The 24,261-nt window shown below is 34.8% G+C and overlaps 1 protein-coding gene across 6 annotated transcripts in view; it reads left to right on the plus strand.

Moving 5' to 3' along the window:
- Positions 1–24,261, plus strand: part of KDM6A (lysine demethylase 6A) — a 276,748-nt gene that overhangs the window by 232,210 nt on the left and 20,277 nt on the right. For all 6 annotated transcript variants that reach the window (XM_036742806.1, XM_036742808.1, XM_036742809.1 and 3 more), the window contains 7 exons: positions 9,620–9,749; positions 15,519–15,624; positions 16,183–16,388; positions 18,911–18,975; positions 19,074–19,148; positions 19,974–20,122; positions 21,387–21,501. In XM_036742806.1, the coding sequence (XP_036598701.1) occupies positions 9,620–9,749; positions 15,519–15,624; positions 16,183–16,388; positions 18,911–18,975; positions 19,074–19,148; positions 19,974–20,122; positions 21,387–21,501 (846 nt within the window). The remainder of the gene's footprint in view (positions 1–9,619; positions 9,750–15,518; positions 15,625–16,182; positions 16,389–18,910; positions 18,976–19,073; positions 19,149–19,973; positions 20,123–21,386; positions 21,502–24,261) is intronic.

Here is a 24,261-nt window from a genome sequence, read left to right on the forward strand (position 1 = left end):
CTAAGTAAGTGTTTGAGGCAGGAGTCATTTCTTCCTGACTCCAAATTCAGCACTAACACATAAAAAAATGCCTGGGTGTCATAGATGACTTTTTTTCTCTTCATTTGTTTGCTGGATCATCATTTAGTACTGACTGTAGTGTCCATCCAGCTTGCTCTCTATTGTACTACCTCTGTTCCCTGGTGCCTCTTCTTTCACTGCCTAAATGCTTCTGCCACTCCTGCTGTTGAAATATGAGATGATTTCACTGCTTCTCCAGTCTGACGAATGGAAGAGAAAGATGTGGCAAAAAAAAGTATCTGTAGAATTATATGGCACAGTACCATTGAACTAGGGAAATCAAGGACTCTGTATTATTTTTCACAAAGAAATTCGTGTGTGGACTACTTAGCTATACAACCGTCTCAGGATATAGATATGGTTAGCTATGTTTTCCCAATGCATTAAAATGGTCCTCTATCTCATCTGTAAGAGGTTTATATAAATGTTTATCTCAGTGAATTGTTAAGCATAGTCTTCCATTCTATTTTTAGGTTTTAATCTCCACATTTAACTCTTCCAGCAGTAAATCTCTTATTTCACAGTCTATATTTTATGAATAAATTTGTTTTTAGGATATTTAGCACAATTACTTTAGCAGCATATTTTATGATACCCTATAATAATTTTTCTTTTCAGAATTCATATTCTGATAGCTTGAATTAGAATTAAATTCAAAATCCTTTAATTTAGGAACTTATTACACTGTGCTAATACCATCTTCTATCTTCTAAATATTAGCCACCTCAGATCTCTTTTGGAAATAGGCAAGATGTTAAAAAAAAATATGATGTATCTTCAATATTACATTTTTCTAGATCATGAAAATAAAATTTTAACTCTTGACAAGATTTTAAAGATAATCTCAATTCCTTAATTTCATAAATTTTGAAATAAAATGACAATCAATCAGAATAAGGAAGCGTTTTTCAAGTATCTACTGTGCCTGCCGACATTGTCTTAGATGATACAGGTACAAAAATGAGACAGTTTCCATCCTTAAGCATCTCTGATGCTTGGGTTGGTAGGGGGAAGATAAAATATGTTTACAAGTAAGTAAATACAAGACATATAAAATTTTTAAAATGTGAGGACAAGATGGGATGGTCACTAATGACAGGAAACTATGGGAGGATTGAAAGAAAAGAGAATTGAGCCCAAATATGAGGAGTAGCTAAGGGTGCTAGGAGTAGAGTTGAAGAAGTAGGATATCATTCTGACTGTGGAGGGCAGCTGTGCAAGGTTCTAAAGTGTTGTCGGTCTGGAAAGATGGGGTAGATCCACTTTATATAAGTTTGCATTTTATGGTAGAGACAATGGAGAGCCACTGCAGCTTCTTGAGCAGTAGAAGGACTTGGTTAGATGGGCACTTCAGAAATAGCAGTTGTAATGAAGGGACAGTGATTAGGAGACTATTGTGATAGTCTGGGGACAGGTTATCAGCATCTGGACAGAAGTGGCTTTTATGTGAGTGGAGAGAAGGGGAGTGATTAATCTATCAACCAAATTTGCTAAGTAATTGGAAATTTGTGAGGGAAGAGCTTTGAACTACTCCCAGAATGAAAACTTGGATGACTGTGTGCCCTTGACAGAAAAATGAGGGATTCTGCTTTGACTATGAGATGCAAAGAAGATATCTTAAGTGGGGATGTCAAGGGTTCAGTTGGAAATGTCAGACTCTCGGGAAAGAGAAAAGGGAGTTACTTGTATAGAGAAAACAGTTGAGCCCTTAGGAAGGGATGAAATCACCAACAGAGAAGGAAAACAGTCCTAGGCCATGGCCTTAGGCACGCATAAGAGGTAAGACGTGGATGAATGATTCTGGGAAGCAGAATGAGAAGGATGATAAAACAAAAGATAAAAGTCCCTATTCTATTGGGGTAGATGACAAGCAAACCTTATATGTACATAAGATATTTTCAAGATAAATTGGCAATAATCAGTAGGAAAGGCAGTAGCATTACGGGAAAATAACACCATCTCCCATCTCTTTTAACTGGCTGTCCCCAATATCGGGAATGCTCTACTACATCCACCTTCACCCCGACACCTCTGCATGTGAGCTTTCCTGTTTCCTTTAAGGCTCATCTCAAATCCTGCCTATAGCAGGAAATCTTTCCCAGTCCCCCCATCTTGCTAATGCCTTCCCTCTCAGATTGCCTTCCATCTGCTGTATATAGCTTGTGTTTTCCTAGTTGTTTACATATTGTCTACCCATTAGAACATGAATTCTTTGAGAGAAATACTTCTTTCATTTCTCCAGTGCTTAACATATAGTAACCACTGTGTGACTTGTTGGTAGGCTTACTGACCTGCTGACTGCGTTGTTTGGGAAGAGAAAGTCTGAAATAGCTGTCATTCAGGGAAGAGTAGAAGAATTGTCCTGTAGTAGTGGATAACATCAATTTGTAGCGGACTCAATGTTCATGGTTATGTAAACCTGTTCCAGTGTTTCAGCTGTTCAGTGGTTAAAACCATATCTTTTCATTATTCTTTCTCTGTAACCACTCTGGCCTTGATTGTTTAAAGCTATTTGTTTTTCTCCTGAGATCTGCTTTCATTCATCTTTTGTTTTTTTTTATTCTGGGAGAAACATACCTTGCTAAATTTATTTAAAACTAATTTATATTCTGTTCCAGATTTTTCCAGAAAAATTTTAAACTCTAAACTTGCTGTATTAATGTGTTTTGAAGCCTGAAATCCTTTTGCTGAAGTAGTTTCCTTAAATAATAGTAATTCCAATCAACAGAGGTTATTACAAAAGTCTTAGTGCAAATTTAAGCTGCATTCTTCATATAGTGTTTTAGAGATTTTTTACAAAGTGCTTTCTTCACAGTAACTCTGAGTTAAGTAATGCAAGCGTTATTATTCTGAATTTTTCAGATGAAGAAACTTAGGCTCTGAAAGCTTAAATGACTGTCAGTGTCACATACCTTATGAATATCTGAACCGTGATTCTTTTCTTTGTGATACTCCATGATTCCTTCCTTTAAGAGCAACAACAAAAAAAATGCCTTATCATCTCCTGACATTGTGTGCTAAATGGAGAAAACAATGTTATAGGTAGTTAAAAATGACAATCAAAAAGCATTTAAATCTTGGTCTTATGATTTTTAAAAATTTATAGATATGTATGAGTAAAAGATAATTAATTTATTCTTTACTAATTGAGAATTTTTTGATAATCTGAAAGTGTCTTTTGAAGGTTGCCTTCTACTCTCTGTGAGGAAAAGGGCTAGTTAATAGGGTACAAAGAAACATGTACCCTACCCTGAAAGAGAATAACTTTTTAAACACTATTTAATTTACCTACAAATAAGCATTATGCATATTACATACAGTAATGCTTTTAAGATTACATTACACTTTATTTTCTCTTTATTTGTCGATTTGTTTATTAAAGCAATTAAGTTTTTTCTCTAGTACGCAACTATATTCTTCTTTGTCATTACTTTCAGGCACAAATTATAATATTAAATGTTTTTCTTATAAAATGATATATTACCCAATTCTTTTACTACATAAAATTGACCTTCAGTGAGCATAAATTAGTGAGGCCTAACTTTAAACAAAATAATGAAAATTATTTTGACTCTGAAAGAATTAGTTATCTAATATTCTCTTTATTTCTCTCCTTCATCCCACTCTACTCCCCTCTCCCTTTTCCTCATAAACTATAAAATTTTTCTCTTCCATACTTCATATTGGATATAGCATCACTTCTCAGGCTGATACTTAGGGCTTTAAAAGCCTTCTGTGGATTGTAGTTGCAGGGAGAAAAGGTTAACAACTGGAGAGAAGAGATTGGCTATAGGATTTCACTACTTACTATAATTAATGTGACTAATCTTGAAAGCAGAAATTGGGCAGAAGGTGGAGGGGCAGGACTGGGAATACAGCTTTTATAAAGGAAAGATGTTGTTATAGTTACTCCCCTCAATCCCTCTTCCAGTCCCCTTTTCATTAAAGGGTATTATTTATCTCGTCATTTTTGTTTCATTGTTTTAAGGACAGGCATACAGTTCTTTTAACCAAGAAAATTAATGCACAAAATATCATATACAGTATAATGAATCTACCTAGCCTTGGAGGTGAGCCAATTTAGACCTAAAGTTCTCGTATTTCTACACATACGAACATATATACACATGCACACACACAACCAAAAACATACAAGATCCCCCTTTGGTTTATTTTCTTAGTCAACATTCCCCTCCCTATCCTGTCTACAAACACATTGCCTTTTCATAAGACCTCACTCTTGTCCCTACGTCCATTTCCTGCTATTCCATACATTATCCCCTCGTGTCTCTGCCTTCCAAGGTGATACTTAATTGGATAAACACATTGTACTTTATGTACAGGCTGAGAAAAAAGGACTTTTTATTCCATCTCCAAGACTGTGATAACAAAGGACTTACTGGTCATAAATTCTTATTTGTTCTTTTTTATTGTTTTAACTAACAGAAATAACAGGCTACAAATCGGTTTTGGGGAGAATAGCATAAAATCTTTCTGGCCTTTATTTCCTGTGATAGAGTAGTAAGTAGAATTTGGCTGTTTAAAAACTCAAACCATAGTAGAGGTGGTGACTAGGGATAGTAGTGACCATGGAGTGAAAGTGGATAGGAAAATGGTGTATCGAAAGAAGCGATGGTAGGACAACTATGCAAAGTCAAGGCAGCTGGGCTTTTAAGCTTTATTTTACTTCCTTAAGTTTTCACAGTGATAGCTCTATTGTTTTCAAGTTTTTATAATCAGTTATTAGTTTAATAATGTATTTCAAAGCCAAGTGCACCATATATTTCATTGATGTCACCATCACATTAACCTGTATCAGATCTACATATTCTAATAATTTGCCAGTAATAATGTATTACTTACTCTTTTCTGATAACTTCTGTCTTTCAAAAAGTAAAGTTACAGTTATTAGGAAGTTATTCATGGTTATGATATAATTACATTATTTACGTTGAATGTCCCTTTATCTTCATATTCCTGATCTACTTTTATAATGATGGCCATATTAATTGGATGCTGTCAGTTCATTATAATGTTTATGATGGTTAGTACTATATAGTGAAAAGATATTAAAGTGATTTTTCTCTTTTCTGTATATAAATTGTAATTCTATCAAATATCTAAACCATTTTATTACAGTGTATCATGGACCTCCTTTGTGTCTTTTCTTTTTAAAACTATTAACAACTATTTTCTATTCCATTGTTCTCTATGTTTGAGCACTGTTAATCTTTCCTGTTTTGGTGGGGGGGTGTTGGGGGGAAAGCAGGGCAAATGGGGTTAAGTGACTTGCCCAAGGTCACACAGCTAGTAAGTGTGTCAGGTGTCTATGAGGCTGGATTTTTGAACTCAGGTCCTCCTGACTCCAGGACTGGTGCTCTACTCACTGCACCACCTAGCTTCCCCTTTCCTGTGTTTCATGGTGTAAAATTGATTTTGGCAGAATTTTCTAGTCATCATAAATTGTGGTATATCATGTTTAAGTGAATGATTTTATTTTCTGTTGTTCTAAATAACCAGCAGGCCAAATTTATCTTAAAGTATTTTTAATTTTTAAAAAGCTAAGTCAGTGATTTTATCTACATAGGGATCTCCTGGTGAGAAACTTCCTCTATCAATGCAAACTTACAGCTGCTCTGAAACTTTGAATTCACGGAAAACATTACATGATTTCCCAAATGCAGAGTCAGCTCACAGTCCATTCTGGGCCTCTTTTCATGCTTTCTTTTCTAATATTTGTCATATACAGACTGATAGACCAGTTTTATGAGTCGTTCATTTTACAGTGCTTTAAGGTTTGCAAAGCATTTTACATTTGATCCACATAATTCAGTGAAATGTGCCTAATTTCTTGCCTCACTTTATAGGTGGGGAAACTGAAACTGAGAGTTAATTATGTGTCCAGGGCCATAGCTAATAAGTGTCTGATGTGGGATTTGAGCTCAAGTCTTCCTGACTGCAAGTCCAGCGCTCTACAAGCTATTATTATTTGCAGTCAACTTTATTTTTTTTTTCTTTTTTACTTCAGACATGATTCTGGCTAAAGGATTGACATGAAAAAGGCTTGCACATTATTTGTTTAAAAGATCAACCTGTGTACCTCTAGAATGGATTGCATGAGAAGCATTGGTTGAATACTAATTTACTTTTACTTTAGATAAAATCAGTAAATTTTGTGGGACTTAAAACTTAAATATATAATTCTTTAAAACCTGGTTTTTGTTTAGGAGAACTTTAAAAATAGCAATCTCTTACCTTTAATTGGTTCAGTGATTTGTAGTGCTGTGTAGGAGGCAGGATAACGGAAAGGAGATCTGGCAAACCTGGATTCAAATTCTGCCTCTGAAGCTTATTGCCTATATGGCCAAAGCGCTTAAATGTTTAAGTCTCTGTTTCATTATTTGTAAAATGTAGGCAATATCTATAATACGTACTTCATAGAGTGTCAGTGAGGTTAGGATGGGATATGGTATATAAAAATTTCTGTTCTGTTCATAAATGCCATGTGCATCACTGTTGGAGGTTAAAAGAAACCAACTTGAAAAATCATCTGTAAATCTTCATATTTACACATGTAGGGAAATAAGAATAATTTTTAATGAATAGCCATTTCATGTAGTTAGGTTGAATTATTAATTAATGAGAAATCTGTTCTCACCATGAAGTAAATGCACTATGTATTCTATATTTTATTTATAATTTAGATCATGTAGAATCATAAATTATATATTTCAGTCATGATGAAAGTTTGCAATTAATTGTATTTTAACAACTTAGGAATTGAAAAATTGTGTCTTTTAAAGTGTGGTGTTGTAAATACAAAGGGTGCAAGTGACAGACAATTATTTTCTGTTACTATTTTTTATTTATATGATTTCAAATTATATTTAATTTTTATTTGTAATTTATATTCATTATTATTTCATTCTTAAGAAGAAGCATAATGAATAGAAAGCCTTTGGAGTAAACCAGGAAGACCTGGGTTTAGTTGAAATCCCACCTGTGACACAGCCTGACTCTTTGACCTAGCAGCTAAGTAAGCCATCAGTGCCCCCAAGCAGCTCTCTTAACACTATAATTGCGGAGCAGTTTGCTAGTCTGCATTGGTAAATGAAGTTTTCTCTCTCAAAATTCCTTATACCAAGAAATAACAAGCTCGTGAAGGGAAGATAGCCATTTTTAGTCCCTGTCTTTTATTTCTGAAGTACAGGGGCGTCCCAATATCAAAACTTCCTCTAATGATTCTAATTATCAACTTGTCTATAACTTAGTAGGGAGTTTCCTGGAGCACTGAAATGTGATTTTCCTATAATCATACGTAGAAAGTAGCATCAAAGATCGGGTGTGAACCTAAATGGAAAATTAAATAGGACCAGAATTGCATGGCCTAGATTATACTTTGAAAATTGCATGGTGCTTTTTAATAACCAAAAGCTTCTCCCTGAAACAAAGGCACATTTTTTTAATACCATTCTTAAATTATTCTGACGGTAATATTCAGTGGCTGTGAATGAATGGATGAAATAATTCTGATTGGGGGAGACTTAGGATAGAGGAAGGAATACTACAGTTTACAAAGAATTGGAAGTTGTGTAGTTACATCACTCCTCTCCAATATACCTTTTACTGTAATTATGCTGCTTCCACCAAGTAGAACTGGACTTTGATCAAATCTAGGAAAATAATATATTCCGCAAGGAAAGTTTTCCTTCAGAAAATACCTTTTTACTGTGTTACCTATAAATTAAATTGGGAGTATTGTCAAGAGTGTTACTTTCACCCCCAGTTCCCAAATGATATATAGGAAAAGAATTGTTCCCAATGGCAATTTAATAGCCCAATAACTCAGTCAAGTTTTCATGCTGAAATTTGTTGTGAAAAGGCTTTATTTTCAAAGTTGTTAAATTTCTGTCTACATTTGAGAAAAGTGGTCTAATTGAAAAATGTTGTCAATAATTTATCTTATTTTATGGTATGAGACAATATTTTCTAGCAGATATAGTTAGAGTTTTTTACCCCCAAAAGGAAAGGTATTAATCCAGGCTCTTAAAATTAAAAAAAAATACCAGTTATTATTATAAACTTGACAAGCATCCACAAATATGAACATTTCCCTACAGGAAAAAAAGGATTCATATGAAGCTCTGAATCTTTATACACCTTGATTTTTATATATATTTTAATTTTAAAAGGGTAGTTCCAATTTGGCCTTATTTTTCTGTGTCCTTTTAAAAAAATTTTTTTCTGGTTTCCTCAATTTTTTAAAAAAAATTTCTTCATTGATGATTTTTGCTTTGTTTTCTTTTTACAAGACATTATCACTCTACTCCAAAAGCTTTCCATTTTAACAAATGAATATAGTCACACAAAATAAATTCATACCTTGACTGTGTCTGAAAAATGTGTATTTCTCAATTGATGGACACCCACCTTGTTTTCCAACCGCATCAGAAAAGTATTATTATAAATGTCTTTGTATATGTCACTCTTAGTCTAGTGGTCATATTGCTGCATTTGGAGGTATGGTTTCACATTGCTTTTCAGAATGGTAGGACAACTAAACAACTATACCAACAACCTGTCCTCCCACAACCCCTTCAACAATTGTCATATTCCTTTTTTGTCACCTTGGCTAATCTCATGGATGTTAGTTGGAATGTCACAATAGTTTTAATTTGCATATCTCTGATTTGTAATTTGGGGCTATCTTATCTCCGGTGAGCCTTCCTTTCTTTGTTTGGTCAAAAATTTGGATTCCCCTATTCATTGTTGTGAAAAGTATCCTTGTATTTTTGTTGTTCTAATTTTTTCATGTTTTAACCATTTTTTAATCTGCATCTGTTTTGAGTTTATTATAGTATATAGCTTATAATGTTGATATCAACCATTTCTTCCCAGACTTCTTCAGAGCCTTCCCAAAGGAAAAAGTTTTTTTTAATTTGGGGCCTTGTGGTTTTCTATTGAATAATATACAACTATGTTACTTATTTATCTAATCTGTTCCACTGATCACTTTTTCTATTTTTTTTAACCAATACCAAATAATTTTGATGATTACTATTTTATAGATTAGGTACTGTTTTGCCCTTTTTCCTTTTATTTAGAATCTTTAGTTCCTCTAAATGAATTTAGTTATCAAATTGCCTAGTTCCGTAAAGGAATTACCCTTGGATAGTTTGATTGGTATGTCAGTGAATCTGTAAATTAATTTAGATACTGCTGTTACATTTTTGTGTTATTGGCAGGGTCCAGTCATGAACAATTAATATCTCTCCAGTTTGGTTCACTATCGTCCAGTCATGAGCAATTAATATCTCTCCAGTTTGGTTCACTATCTCTTTATACAAATCAAAATTAAGGTATTTGGTAGCATTGACATTTGCTCTGAAATTATATACTTAATTGACCTAAATATTTTATTCAGTTGTTTGGAATCAAACTTCATACATGACAAATGCATTTTGGATTAAGAATTAGATTGATTTTAAGTTAAAGTATATTCTGTTTTCTGAGTAAAAATATATACAGCTGATTTCATGTCATTCTTTTTATTTTTAAGGAATCTTGGCAAAAATGGCTTGTCCAATAGTAGCATTTTATTGGATAAATGTCCACCTCCACAACCACCACCATCACCATATCCTCCCTTGCCAAAAGACAAGTTGAATCCACCTACACCTAGTATTTATGTGAGTAGGAACTAACTTACTAGAAATAAATAAATCCATGGCGGGGAGGGGGTGGGGTTTGGTGCCATTTATGTTTGACTGCATTAACAACATACTGTTTTGAAAGGAAATTGGTATTATACACTTGGGAAGCATTGTAGTAACTATTGAAGACAACATCAATATACTGCATTTATTAGTTGGGGGCAGGGCATGTTGTTAAGTAATAATAGAAATTAACTGTCCTTTAACATTTAACTGCATTAGATAAAGAGAATCCAGCAGTTTGAAAATCTGATTTTTAATTTTCTAGCACTACTACCTAGTTGTGTGACCCCAAGCTAGCCACTTAGGATTAATTCTTCTTTTATTAATCTGTAGCATAGATTATCTTTCCTATCTATGTTCCCCTTCCTTTTTCTTCCCAATGCCTCAATCCTAATACAGGCTGTCACTACCTTTTTATCTATGACAGTTGCGGTTTTTTCTTACCTAATTTTCCCTGTTTCATTCTATCTATTCTTTTTTCCCCACTTCTCATAGCGCTGTTTGAGTAGTCTGATGTAACAGATACAGTCATGGCTATTTGCTTAACACCCTTCCCTAACTGCATATTGCCCAGAGAATAATTCCTTAGCCTGTCATCAGGTAAAGCTGCCTGCAATATGCCATCACCCTGCCCTTCTTTTTAGCCTTGTCTCTACACTCTAGACACACTGTTCTACTTGCTCTTGCCACTACTCTACATTTACTGTTTTCTTCCCCCTAAGCTCTACACTTGTTCACTTTTGTGCTTTTGCTCCTGCTGTTCCAAGTGCCTGAAATTCCACTACCACCTGTTCCAATCCTGCCTGTCTTTTTAGAGCTTTGCTCAAAGGAGGAACACCTTCTTCATGTCATACCTCATCCTCTTCCTTAGTACCTCGATCAGTAATAACTCATGTGATACTTGAGAAACTTAGGCCCAGAAAAGTAGAATGACATCCAAGTTTTCACAACACATTGGTGATGAAGATAAGACTGGCACTTCTTATCATCTGAATCCAAGTTCAGTGGTCTTTCCACTATACTAAATCGTGATTAGTACTCTTCTGAAGTAGTTACATGTATTAGAATTTGCACCATTCAGAATTAGGATTTTATAAAGTATGGTGATTGATTCTAAAACGATGGGAAGTATGCAGTGCAAATTCAGATAACGCAGCCACTTCAGAGGATTCATGATTTGCACTAATTGAAACTTGTGCCAGTGTTTCATATGATACTTCTTACCCTAATTTTGGTAAAATTTAATATCCTCCTTATTCACATGTCAGTTCCACTACTTAAGACAATAAGCTTCACAAGGGAAGGGATTGGGTGTTGAATCTTTTTATTGCCCAGGTACATATATAGCTCAGTATCGTGCCTATAATAGCTGCTTAATAATACTTGTTGAATTATGATTATTTTTTGTGACACTTACCTCACAGGTGATTGAAATATGTCTTAGGAACAGGGATGACAAGTTAAGTATAAAGCAAAATATGATGATGGTAATAAGATCATCTCGCAGAATCAAAATTGGCATGATATACATGATATATAATCCATAATATAGAATTTGAGATCTGAGAGTTGTAAAACAATATGATGGAAAGGAAGTCAGTCATGATTATTCTCATATTAATTCTTTAGTTTCTCCCCAAAGTAGGGTTAGTTGTTTTTTCCCCCCCAGCTTCAACATTCAGTTATTAAGTACTTATTTTTGCAGTACCCCATTCTTGGGACTGGGAAAGACCCAGATTAAATTAGAAATGACTCCTGCCCCTCAGGGAGCTTACAACCTAATAACAATAGCTAATATTTTTATTGAACTGTAAGATTTGCATAGCACTTTACAAATGTTATTTTTTTCCTCACTACAGTTCTGGGACATAGAAGATATTATCAACCCCTGTTTACAGATGAGAAAATTGAGGCAGAGAGAAGTGACTTCCTTAGGGGTCACTCACTACATAGGTAGTAAGTGCACTCTAGCCACTGTGCCTCCTCATAGCTGCCTAATAAGATGCTGTGAAATATACATAATTACAATATAAAATGATCCATAAGGACATCTGAGTGATGTAAACCAAATGCCATGTGAACCCTTGGGGTCAGGAGCGACCAGAGTTTGAATCCTAGATCTAGCCCTTAGATGATTGTGTGACATTGAATGAATCATTTTATTTTGTCTCTCTCAGTCTCAGCTTCTTCATGGGGAAATACTACTTCAGCTGTGTACCTCATAGGGCTGTTCCTGTTCCTTCCAACTCCTAATTTGATCATTTATTTATTCTTAGCATTCTTTTTAAATTTTGAATTCCAGATTCTCTCCCTCCTCACCCTTTCCACGCTCACTGAGAAAGAAAACAATATGATATCAGTCTTATATATGAAATTGTGCAAAACATATTTCCACGTTAACTGTATCACATAAGTAAATAGAAAATTATACTTTAAGTTACACTTACATCAGTTCTCTATTAGTAGGTAGATGGCATTTTTTCATCATAAATTTTTTGTAATTGTACTGATCAAAATAGCCAAATCTTTTACACTTGAGCATCGTTATAGAATTGCTTTTACTATGCACAATCATGTCTCAGTTCTTCTCACTTTACATCACTTCATATAGGTCTTGTCTTGTTTTTCAGAAACCATCCACTTCATCATTTCATGTAAGACAATAGTATTCCATCACAGTCATATGGCACAACTTGATGAGCATCCCCTCTATTTCTGCATAATAAATTCTGCTCCAGCCCTTTATTTTAACTCTGTGTGTGTCTTTCTCTTTCGAGTGTGTCTCTTATACACAACATATTGTTGGATTCTGGTTCCTAATCCATTCTGCCATTTACTTTTGTTTTATTGGTGAGCTTCTCTCATTCATGTCACAGTTAGGATTGTTTATTTCTCTCTGTCCTGTTTTCTTCTTTTTATCCTTCTCTGTCTGTTTTTATAATGTCCGTCCTAAAAAAAAAATCTATTTTGCTTTTGACCTCTGCCTATCTTAATCCACCTTCCCTTTTATCATCTTTGCCAGTGCACGCACACATACACGCGTGCACACACACAAAAATTATCTCTTATCTCCTTCCCCTCCCATTTCTCTATTCTCTATTGGGTAAGATGGGTTTCTATACCTGAATCTGTATATGTGTGTGTGTGTGTGTGTGTGTGTGTGTGTGTGTGTGTGTGTGTATGTATACTTCTCTCTTTGAATCAATTTTGATGAGAGTGAGGTTCAAGCATTGCCTGCCATATCCCCCATTTTCCTCTCCATTATAAAAGCTCTTCCTTGCACATCTCTTTAGTGTGAGAAAATTTTACTTATTCTATCTCTTCCTCCACCTTCCAGTGTATCCTTCTTTCTCACTCCTACATTTTTTTTTTATTTTGGAGACCATCCTGACATAATCAGCTCACACCCACACCCTCTGTCTATGTAGACTCCATTTAACTCCCTAGTAATGATAAAGTTCTTAGGAGTTACATGTACCATTTTTCCATATAGGAATGGAAACAGTTTAACATTATTATAAAGTCCCTTATAGTTATTCTTTCATGTTTACCTTTTTATATTTCTTTTCGAGTCTTGTGTTTGAATGTCAGATTTTTTATTTGGTTCTGGTCTTTTCATCAGGATTGCTTGGAAGTTTAATTAAATGTTTCATTAAACATCCATTTTTTTCCCTTGTAGGATTATTCTAATCCTAGCTCCTTTGCCTTTCAGAATATCATATTCCAAGCCTTCTGCTTCTTTATTTGAATTGTTTCTTTCTGGCTGTTGTCAACATTTTCTCCTTGACCTTGGTGCTTGGGAATTTGGCCATAATATTCCTGGGAATTTTCATATTGGGATCTCTTTCTGGAGATGATTGGTGGAATCTTTCCATTTCTGTTTTATGCTCTTTATCTAAAATATCAGGGCAATTTTCCTTGATAATTTCTTAAAAGATGATCTTTTATCATGGCTTTCAGGTAGTCTAATAATTCTTAAGTTATCTCTCCTTGATCTATTTTTCAGGTCAGTTGTTTTTCCAATGAGATTTCACATATTTCTTCCATTTTTTTTCATTATTTTGAATTTGTTATATTGTTTCTTGATATCTCATGGAGTCATTACCTTCCACTCACCCAATTCTAATTTTTAAAGAATTAAGAGTCTTCAGTGAACTTTTGTACCTCTTTTCCCATTTGGCCAGTTCCCCTTTTTAATGAGGTCTGTCCTTCAGTATTTTTTCCGCCTCTTTTACCAAACTGTTTCTTTTCATAATTTTCTTCCATCACTTTCATTTCTTTACCCACTCACTTTGCTCTCTGTCATCCTAACCTCTTTAACTCTACCAAGAATTTTTGTTGACTTGGGGTCCAATTAGCCTTTTTCTTTGAGGCTTTGTTTATAGCTGTTTTCACATTGTTGTCTTCTTCTGAGTTTGTGCCTTGGTATTCCTGCCACTGTAGTAGCTTTTTATAGTTAAGTTCTTATTTTATCATTTGCTCATTTCCCCAGCTTATTCCCTTCAAATTTTATGTTAAAGTTGGGCTCTGCTTACTTGCAGGTGAGGAGACACCATGCCAAACTTCAGGCTTTTCCATGCTACTATTTTCTGAGCTAGTTCTGGGGTTCTGCAAGTTTTCAGTGCTTCCAAAGTAGTGTTGTCCTGGGAGAGGTGTGGTCACTGCTTCCCTGATCTACACCTAGGAAAGCCCTCTGCTGCTCTGCAGCCATGAATGTTAGTGTTCCTCTTGGTCCTTGAACCGTGACCAGGTTCCTTGGTCTTCTGCAAGTGCTGGTGCTCCTCTTGACTCTAAAACTATGATCATGGTGCTTTCTTCCTTGTGACAGATCACAGGCTGGAGCTCTGGAGCTCACAGATCTCTACCCTGGAACCGCAACCCAGAACTACATATGGATAATAGAGCTGCCAATCAGTGCCCAATACCTTGTAATCTCTTTCTGACCAATTGTCCAACCCCTTAGTGTCTCTGGGCTGAGATCTCCCAAAGCAGCTGCTGCTGCTACTGCTTCTGCTGTCCCAACTGCCTCAAAGGCCTATTGCTGATGCTCTTGCCACATTCAGAGTCTCTGCCCACCTGACTATCGCAGACTTCTCCCGGGGACCTCCTCAGTTGTCTTTTACTAGAAAAATGTCTGCCTCTGATCATCCATTGGCTCTACCACTCCCAAATTGTGTGGCATTAAAGTAGTTTGTAGGAGAATTTTGGAAGAGTTCACCTGGGTCCCAGCCTGAACTGCATCCACTTGGCTCCACCCTGTTTGTTTTCCACAAAATGATACTGAAGTATGTCTTGGAAATTTGACCCCTTCTGCCCTCTAGAGGCCAAACACAATTATAATTTGATACCAGTAGCAAGAAAATCCTAGGAGGAATGCTGGCTTTTTTAATGTTTTATTTTTAATTTATTTTAAATTTGAGGTTATGAAATCTTTTTAGTGTTACAGGGAAAAATAAAAATTAAGTTATCTTAAACTAAATCTAATTATTCTTGTGTAAGCAAAATCTATGTTTGGTGAATTTTTCCTAAATTTGAATATTGTCTTGAGTGAAAAATTCAGTGGTCATCTACTACAAACCATCTTATTCACATTTGTCAGTAGAATCAACTATTTTAGTTTGAAATTAGAAAACTTAATACCACTGTTAATTTTTGGAGTTCAATGAAATTTATCATCTTTAAAATTTAAAGACAGATTATATTTTTTTTTCTGAGATCTAACAGTACATTTTAATTTTGCAGTTGGAAAATAAACGTGATGCTTTCTTTCCTCCTTTACATCAATTCTGTACAAATCCAAACAACCCTGTTACTGTAATACGTGGCCTTGCAGGAGCTCTTAAATTAGGTATGGTTTGTTTTGTTTTTTACTGGTTAACAGAAATGAAGCATGTACAGGAGTCATTTGGAATTCCATATTTTAATTGTAATACACCAGCTCTAAATATTTCTTTTCTATTTTTTGTATATGCCTGTATAACCTTTCAATTTGTTAGCTACTTCATTACCTTTGTATATTAAGCATATTTGCGGAGGAGGGTGGCACATGGTATTTTTCATACACACACATACAGATTTTCCACTTCCTCTAACGGGAGAGATTTAGAGTTGATAGGGAGTTTTTTGGGTTGTTATTTAAACTTACATAAATTAGGGTAAAGTACAATTTGCTAAGGATGTTTCTAAAGTTTAGTTCCTTGATATCTTAAAAGTAAAGTAGACATTGGTCTTCCTGATGGTTGTTTGAATGGTTGTGCTTTAAAATATATGGAAATAGGTAACCACTTTGGATAATATTCCACCCTCTATCTGTGAAATATTAGTGTCTTTCAACCAGATACTATATCTTAACTACATTCAAGAAATACTATCATTTATTAATTGAATTGTCGTTTTTTCTTTAAAGACCTGGGACTTTTCTCCACCAAAACTTTGGTAGAAGCAAATAATGAACATATAGTGGAAGTGAGAACACAATTATTGCAACCTTCAGACGAAAACTGGGACCCCACTGGAACCAAGAAAATTTGGCGTTGTGAAAGTAATAGATCTCATACAACAATTGCTAAGTATGCACAGTATCAGGCCTCCTCATTCCAGGAATCATTGAGGGTAAGTATTTATTTCGAGACAATTATTCCAAATTTAACAGCAGACTGAAGTATCTCTTGAAATTTCTTTCATTTGTAGTTTTCAAATGTTAATAGCTCCCACCTAAACAGTTTGCCATACATTTTTAAAACCTAAGCAGACCTCCATTTGATAGTTCTTTTAATGACTATAATAAATATGGGTTTTTTAAAATTTAGTATTTAGTCCTTAAACTTTTTTGTGTTTTAAAACAGATTTTTCCTTGCAAAATGTGAATTCTGAAGTAAAGAAAGCAGAAGTAAAGGACAACCTTGTAAAGATAATTCAAAAATAAAAATCCATTTTCCCTTAATACTATGCAAGTTAAAGAAGTGTGAAGCTCTGCTTTCATCTTTATCCCTTCTCTATCCATAGAAGCATTAAAGAAAATTATTAGCCTTTTCTCAACCCTTCTCGAAATAAATGGTATTTTAGAGAACACCATTATCTAATGAAACATGGACCATTGGAATAGAATAAGACCTGTCCAAGATTGGAGAGATGCCCTTTTCCACCCCCCTTCATTTATATAAACCATGTCCCTAAGCTTTAGTTCCTTACCATTTTCTTTCTCCTGAATTTGTGAAGGTTTGTTTGCTTGTTTGTTTTGGTGGATCCCTGGTGTGGGGCAAACTTTGGATTTCGTCTGTGTGGGAAACTATGTAGTGTGGAATCTCCATCCACCACTTGCACATCTGCAGCTCACCTGAAACACAGAGTGCTCAAGGGCACTATAACTTGCTTGTGTCAACACAATTTGGGAATCAATCATTTAAAAGAAAGTAATCGAGCATTCCTTTGATAATACAACACAAAGATCTATTTCCTTTAAGGGTACAATTAAATATATACACTGCGTATTCATCATATGTTGTTAAACATGTTTATCATAAGTTTATTCTTCATCACAATTGTTTAAGGCCACTAAACTTCCGTTATTTATGTATAATATTGTTTAAATGGATGCCAGATTTTTTAAAAAATTACTTTTTAAATAATTGTGCTTTTATTAATTTAGCTAATTTTTCACAATTTAGAGCTAAATTCTTTATTTTAGGTTTCTTCATATTTAAAAGTATTCTGCTAATTGATTATTAAACTGAGTAATGTGGTTTTCTTTTTATACTAGTAGAACATAAATTTTCCAGCTACATGCAACTAGAAGCTAAGAGGAAACAGCTGTTATGGTTATTTATACAAAAAAAGCCAATGGATATTATTCTGTTTGAAGAGGAAAAGTTGTAGATGTAGAAGGGAGATAGAGAGTAATAGAAAGCAGTAAAATAGGAGTGTGGGAGGTGATGGGGGAAGGTGAAAAGTGGGAAAGGGAGGAAAGATAATAGAGCAAAAGTTGTCTAAGGGTAGATAGATAGGAAGTTGGCCAATTGCTGGGGGGAGGTATTTCAAAGTACTATGAAACCTAGAGTTCCCTAAATATAAAAGATTTAATTGAGCATGTTTAGAAATACAAGTGTTCATAAATGAGTCAGAAGAATAGTAAGTTTCATTGGTGCAGAGAAAAGTAAAAGGAATTCCTTGTAAAATTCATAGACCAGAATAATTTGCATCAATTCATTTGTATTGGAACATCCACATTTAATTTCCCTATTTGTACTTAACTCTTGTTGATGGTTTTTGTTTGTTTTTGCTTGTGGTGGTGGTTTTCCACATAAAAATCTTTTGCTCCCAGTCAGACTTTCCTCTGGCTCAGCAAGTTCCTCTACAGCCCTTCCAACAATTAGTAAAATAATATTAACAATAATCAATTCATGGTTAGCCAGACCTACTGTTTTTAGGTATGGATCGATAGTTTATTGCATTTTCTTCATGCTAGCATTATCCTTCTTTAATATTTCTACACTCTGATTTTACCATAATGGGTCTTCCCTCCACTTAATGATATTGCAGTCCCTTTATGGCCTAGTAAATGGTTTAGGGATTGTGTTGATTGAAAATTCATTACCCTGTAGCTAACATGGTGAAGAATTAACTCCAAACTTAGCCAGTCTAGTCCTCAGATGTCACCAAACCCATAGTGAAACCTTTTCAGCCAGTTGATTTGATAACTCTTCTTCTCTGCTGATATAGCCTCAGAAAAATAGGGTCACCTTCATTTCATGATAGACATAGATATAAATATATAGGATTTCTATTCCATTTTAAATATTATATTCCAAAATGTGATTTTACAGTCATTTGTTTGCTTTTTATTTCTTTTTTAAAATAGGCTAGTAATATTTATATGTTGCAGAGTAAAATTTATAGTACATACATGATCTGGGTATAAACCAACCTAGTTCCTGAGTTTCAAAATAGACTTAAGTGTAACTCATAGAAGGTGGGTACTGTGCCATTGGGTTTAGTCTCTTCTTGATCTTGATTGTATTTTAAATTAGTTGGGTTATTTGTTAAAGCTCCACAAATATACATATGTATAATTTTGTTGTTAAATTTCATGTTGGGGCAATCAATTATAAGATACTAAAGAAACTTTTTAACCACAGGAAGAAAATGAAAAAAAGAGTCACCACAAGGACCACTCAGACAGTGAATCTACATCTTCAGATAAGTGAGTGATTTGTAATGCACCTTTCTTTACCGTTCAAAAAGGCAGCCACTGAATGACATTCTTCTTTTTCTTTTCCTTTCTACTCCCTCCATCCTCAGTTCTGGTAGGAGGAGAAAAGGGCCTTTTAAAACAATCAAGTTTGGGACCAACATTGACCTGTCTGATGACAAAAAGTAAGTGCAGCTAGAATACTTTTTTTGTAGCTTAGAGGTCTGTGAATTGCCAACAGTTTCCTATTTTCTTTTATCTCGTTGATCCCTAGCAGTCTTTCTTTCTTATGAATAGGAATATATACAGTTGAATAGCATTGATCATGATAGGTTTCGATTTTTCTACTTTTCTCTAAAAGTGATGGTTGCCGTTTAAGTTCATGACTGTTTTGAAAATCACTAGTTAAATTCAGGGTTTATATTGCAAAATGAGTATATAGTTTAAAATTCATATTATTTTTAGACCTCTTGAAAGTTAGTTTAAGCAAGGAAATAAGTATTCACAGTCTTATATGGTCTGGAAATTACTTCCTAATCATAGCAAAGCCACCTCAAAATGGAGGGGGGGGGGCACATAGTATTAGACTGATATATTATAATTATTAGATTGATATATTGTAATTATTATTGTTCCTAATGTATAATCATAATAATATATGTTAAAAGTCTATAGACTGAAAAATCTCAAACAGTCCTTTAAGTTATAAGAGCTGTTGGGTTATGGTTTTGAAATATCTCTGCGGAATCTTTATCCAAATTATAATGGGGAGGAATCCTAAACATAATCAGTTGGAGTTATGAAGTTTTTTCTGTACAAAACCCAGAATTTAATTACATAAAAACAGTTTGAAGTATTAATATATTTCTTTTATTACATTTAGAATAGTATTTGTAATTTAAAAGTACCTGTATAGACATCATTTTAGTAATATTTTCCTCTACCTGTTAAATTTATTTTCTCAAATATTTATTTTAGATTTTCACTTTTGAGCTGCTGTTTTGTTATAGGTGGAAGTTACAGCTACATGAGCTGACAAAACTACCTGCTTTTGTGCGTGTGGTATCAGCAGGAAATCTTTTAAGCCATGTTGGTCATACAATATTAGGAATGAATACAGTGCAGCTGTACATGAAGGTTCCTGGAAGCAGGACTCCAGGTAACTTTGGTACATTCATATGACGTGGAATATGAAACCTGCAAGGAAAAATTTTTTTCCTACTAAAATCATATATTCTTCACCAGTAGTAATTACTGACACAGTAACGCTTTAAAGTTTTCACAGTATTTTATTTCTTTTGATTAAAATAATAGTTTGAAAAATTGAGTTGTTGTTTGAGGCAAGAATTTCCTAGCATAATGGACTCAGAACTTTTCTTAATCTCTTTTTTATTTCTTACATATAGCAGTATGATAGACTAGAAACCTTTTTTAGCATAAATGATTCCATTATTGGGAATGAAGGGTGTACCAAAGCGGCAGTCCCAACATACAGGACCCTTGACTTTTCTGATGACAAAAAATGTCCAGCTAGAATACTCTTCGTGCAATTAGAATACTCTTTATACAATTTGAAGAAATTCTACCCTTTGTGAGGTCTCTTAATTCCCCCCAAAAGTTTCCTGTTTTCTTTTGATCTCAACTCTGGCCCTGCACCTGACTGCCACAGTGTAGTGTAATAGAAACAGCACTGGAGTAAGAGTCTATATCTCTTCTCCAAGTTCCCCTTCTAATTAAAGTTCTCCATTCCCTAGGAAGCCCTTGGTGAGGAGCTGAGCTGCTTGCTTCCTCATCACTCCCTTTCCCATTTCAGCTAAGGCATTATCCCAAAGCATCTAAGGCATACAAGTTGCTAACCTTGACCCAGGATATTGAGAATAAGGGCAGTTAAACTCCAGACTTTGACAGCTCAGTTATGCAGTATTTTATGCATTAACAATTAGCATAATGAAAAGAGTTGTGATTATTAATAACCAACTCTCTTTGGGCTTTATTTTCCTCATTTATAAATTGTTGAAAACTGCATAGATGATCTTATAGAGGGTCTTCCAGTCTTAAAAATTCCAAATCTATAAGACCATTGAATGGATTTATAAAAAACAATAAGAAGAAAAAAAGACTTAGCCTCTCCTATTCTCATTACTTCTCTTTAGGAAAAAGTCAAACGTAAATGATTAGTAAATCTTGATTTGATTGATATCTGCTCTATCACTTTGCTTCCCTAGTCTCAACACTATATACTAGGGATTTAGACATCCAGATTATGATAAACATTACAGAAAGATGCTACCACTTCAGAAGTTTCTCAAAATAGTATAGATAGATGGTTGAAGAATATTTAAATAATTCCCTCTTTTTCTTCCTGTGGATACAAAGTTTTCACAGTTTAAATTTTTGAAAATAATTTTTCTTTCTCCTTTCAGGTCATCAAGAAAATAACAACTTCTGTTCAGTTAACATAAATATTGGTCCAGGTGACTGTGAATGGTTTGTTGTTCCTGAGAGTTACTGGGGCGTCATGAATGACTTCTGTGAGAAGTAGGTTTATGAAGCTAATTTTCCTTACAATTATATATGAATGTTCAAAACCATTTCTGTTTTGGTAGTATAAGAAAATGTTAGTTATAGAAGACAGAGATACCCTTAATGGAATAGTTAATAAATTATTCAGTAATTCTAACTTATTTTAGTAGGATGAGTGACCATAAAGAAATATTTTGAGTGATATTAGAAATTACAAGAATTGAAGAATATCTTGGGGAAGGGGGCATTCTCTTAACTTGGTTTATTACTCAGTTTTCACATACTACTTTTCCTAATCCAAAAACATCAGTGGCAAGAAAAATTCTTAATCTTGTTAAAAATTTTGTTTTATGTGCCATTTTCCTAATTTATGTCTTCTTCACTAGCTAGCTAAATTATGCTCAAAGACTTTCCCACTTATCATTTAGTACATAATAGGTGAAAAAATATGATAGATCTTTCTTTTGGATAATCATTAGAGACGTCTTTTGGAAAGTGTGCTATTTGTGAGTTTATTTATTTGGTGGGGGTGGGGAGAAGAGGGGATTAAGCAGCTATTACAAGTCAGAAACTGGGCTAGGTACTAGGGATATGAAGATGGAAATCAAGCAGTCCTTGCCCTCAAGGGATCTTGTTTCCTATTGGGAGAGACAACGAGTACAAATATAAGTATATATAACATGTAGTCTCAAGGTCATTAGATTGTGGGATAGGGACCAAAGAAAGGCCCCATGTAGAAACCTGAAAACCAGATTTTCCTAACAGATAAAGCAGCATGAAAAATGTAAACCTTTATCATATCTGGAGGCAATACCTGTAGATAAAGTAGTGAGACATTTAGCATTTTAAAATCATCAAACAGGTTCAAACCTCTATTACTTTTGAACTCGATTTTCTGTTACATTCCAATGGCTCTGTATAGGCAGGTGAAAAAGAACGTGAAGTGCTTGCTGTGGTTACTGTCCAGCATAAGCGACCTGGCTTCTCCATGGCTACTAAAAGCTGCCTGGATCACAATCTTGTCATACTATGCTGATAGTGCTCACAGGGATCAGAGAAACATTTTTCTTGTTTGTGTTTTTTATAACTTAGAGGGATATTTTTATCACTGAAAATACAGCATTTTAAAAAAAGTTAAAATGAAATTAGAAAGAACCTTTCTCCATTCTTAAATATTATTTTTATTAGGCCTTAGAGCCAGGCATTTTTAGCAGACATCCTTAGAGTCTTATAATAAGACTGAAGGAGGCTTAGATTATGTGTATATGTTAACCGTTTTTCTTCAAAACTAATTTTTTACCTGCAGGTGTTGAGGGATACTTTAATTTCATAAATTCCTAAACTAGAGACAAGTAGGTCCCATTTATATATTCAACCCATCCTCAGTATCCTGATGTTAATCTCAAGAAAAGCCTTAGGAAAAAGACATCTAAGAGAGAGAAGGAAGTAGACACCAGGCTAACAATTACACATAATTTAGGAAAAGTTACTTTAAAGATCTATTTCTCATCTAAATGCTTATATATAAGATGGCAAAAAGAAAGTACTCTGTCAACCAACAGGCATTTACTAAATGGCTGTTATGTACCAGGAACTATGCTGAGCAATGGAGAGACAAAAAGGGGTTAAAAATAGTCCCTGCCCTCCTACTTACTTGAAAAATAAATAGAAAAAGGTGTATTTATTAAGTTCTTACTTATATGCAAAGCACTCTGCCAAATCATGAGGATGTACGCTTACATACAGTTTCAGCTGTAAGTTAGATGGAAAAGTTCTGTGGTCTTTAGCAGCAAAATAGATTTTGCTGCATATTCTGTAATGTTACATCCTTTGATAAAATCATATCTGTTGCTAATGTCAAACCATTTAACAGTAGCAAGCACTTTTGTGGCGAAAACTTTCTTGACTGCATCTTCAATAGTTATGGTTGCAGAGAACAAGTACTGTCGAGCTGCCTCTCCACAAGGATTAATCCCTTGGACCATGGATGATGGAGCCAGGCTGTTAAAGTTGGTGGTTTAGAAACCACTACTTTTCCTGGGGCTGTTAAGCTCATCAGTGGAGTAGATGATGGATTGATGTTAGTGGTGGCATAGATGATGGTCCCCTTCTCCATGAGAGTTGTTTCTTTCAGTGTTGGCTATGTGGGCCAAGCTTGAAACAAAGACAAGTGCTTTCAAGGGCATGGTACTTCCCAAAGTTTTTGGACCCTGGGGTTGGAGGGGAGAAGTAGTTATCAAATAGTTGCTGCTGCCTGTCTCTCTGGGTACCTTGTTCACCTGGGGTGGTTTGTGTGCTCCAGTGGTCAAAATTGCTTGGCAGAGGGTAGTGGTAATGGAGAGGAGAAGAGGCAGGGACTCTGAGTCCCCTCTCAGTAGAGCTTCCTTTCCTGGGTTGATGGCTGTAGGGGCCAGACTTGATGTGAGATCTGAAGGAGATGCCACAGAAGGCACTAGTCTCTGGATGATTAGCTGCAGACTCCTCTAGAAGGTAATATTTGAGCTCAGTCTTAGAGCATTTCATTAATGTGAGACAGCCAATGCAAAGGCAGGGAAACGGCAATTGGACCATAAAATGCTTAGAGAAGAGGAATATACAAGATTGAGTAGGTGGGAAGTGGGTTCGCATTGCAAAGTCCTTTAAATGCCAAGCCAAGAGGAGTTTCTATTTGATCCTAGAGGGATGGGAGAATGACACAGATGTGCAATTTAGGAAAATCACTTTCTTGGCTTTGTTCAGGTTTGATTAGAATAGGAGGAAACTTGGAGACCAATT

The sequence above is a fragment of the Trichosurus vulpecula genome, chromosome 2 (genome assembly GCF_011100635.1).
Source record: "Trichosurus vulpecula isolate mTriVul1 chromosome 2, mTriVul1.pri, whole genome shotgun sequence".
NCBI classification, from domain to species: Eukaryota; Metazoa; Chordata; class Mammalia; order Diprotodontia; family Phalangeridae; genus Trichosurus; species Trichosurus vulpecula.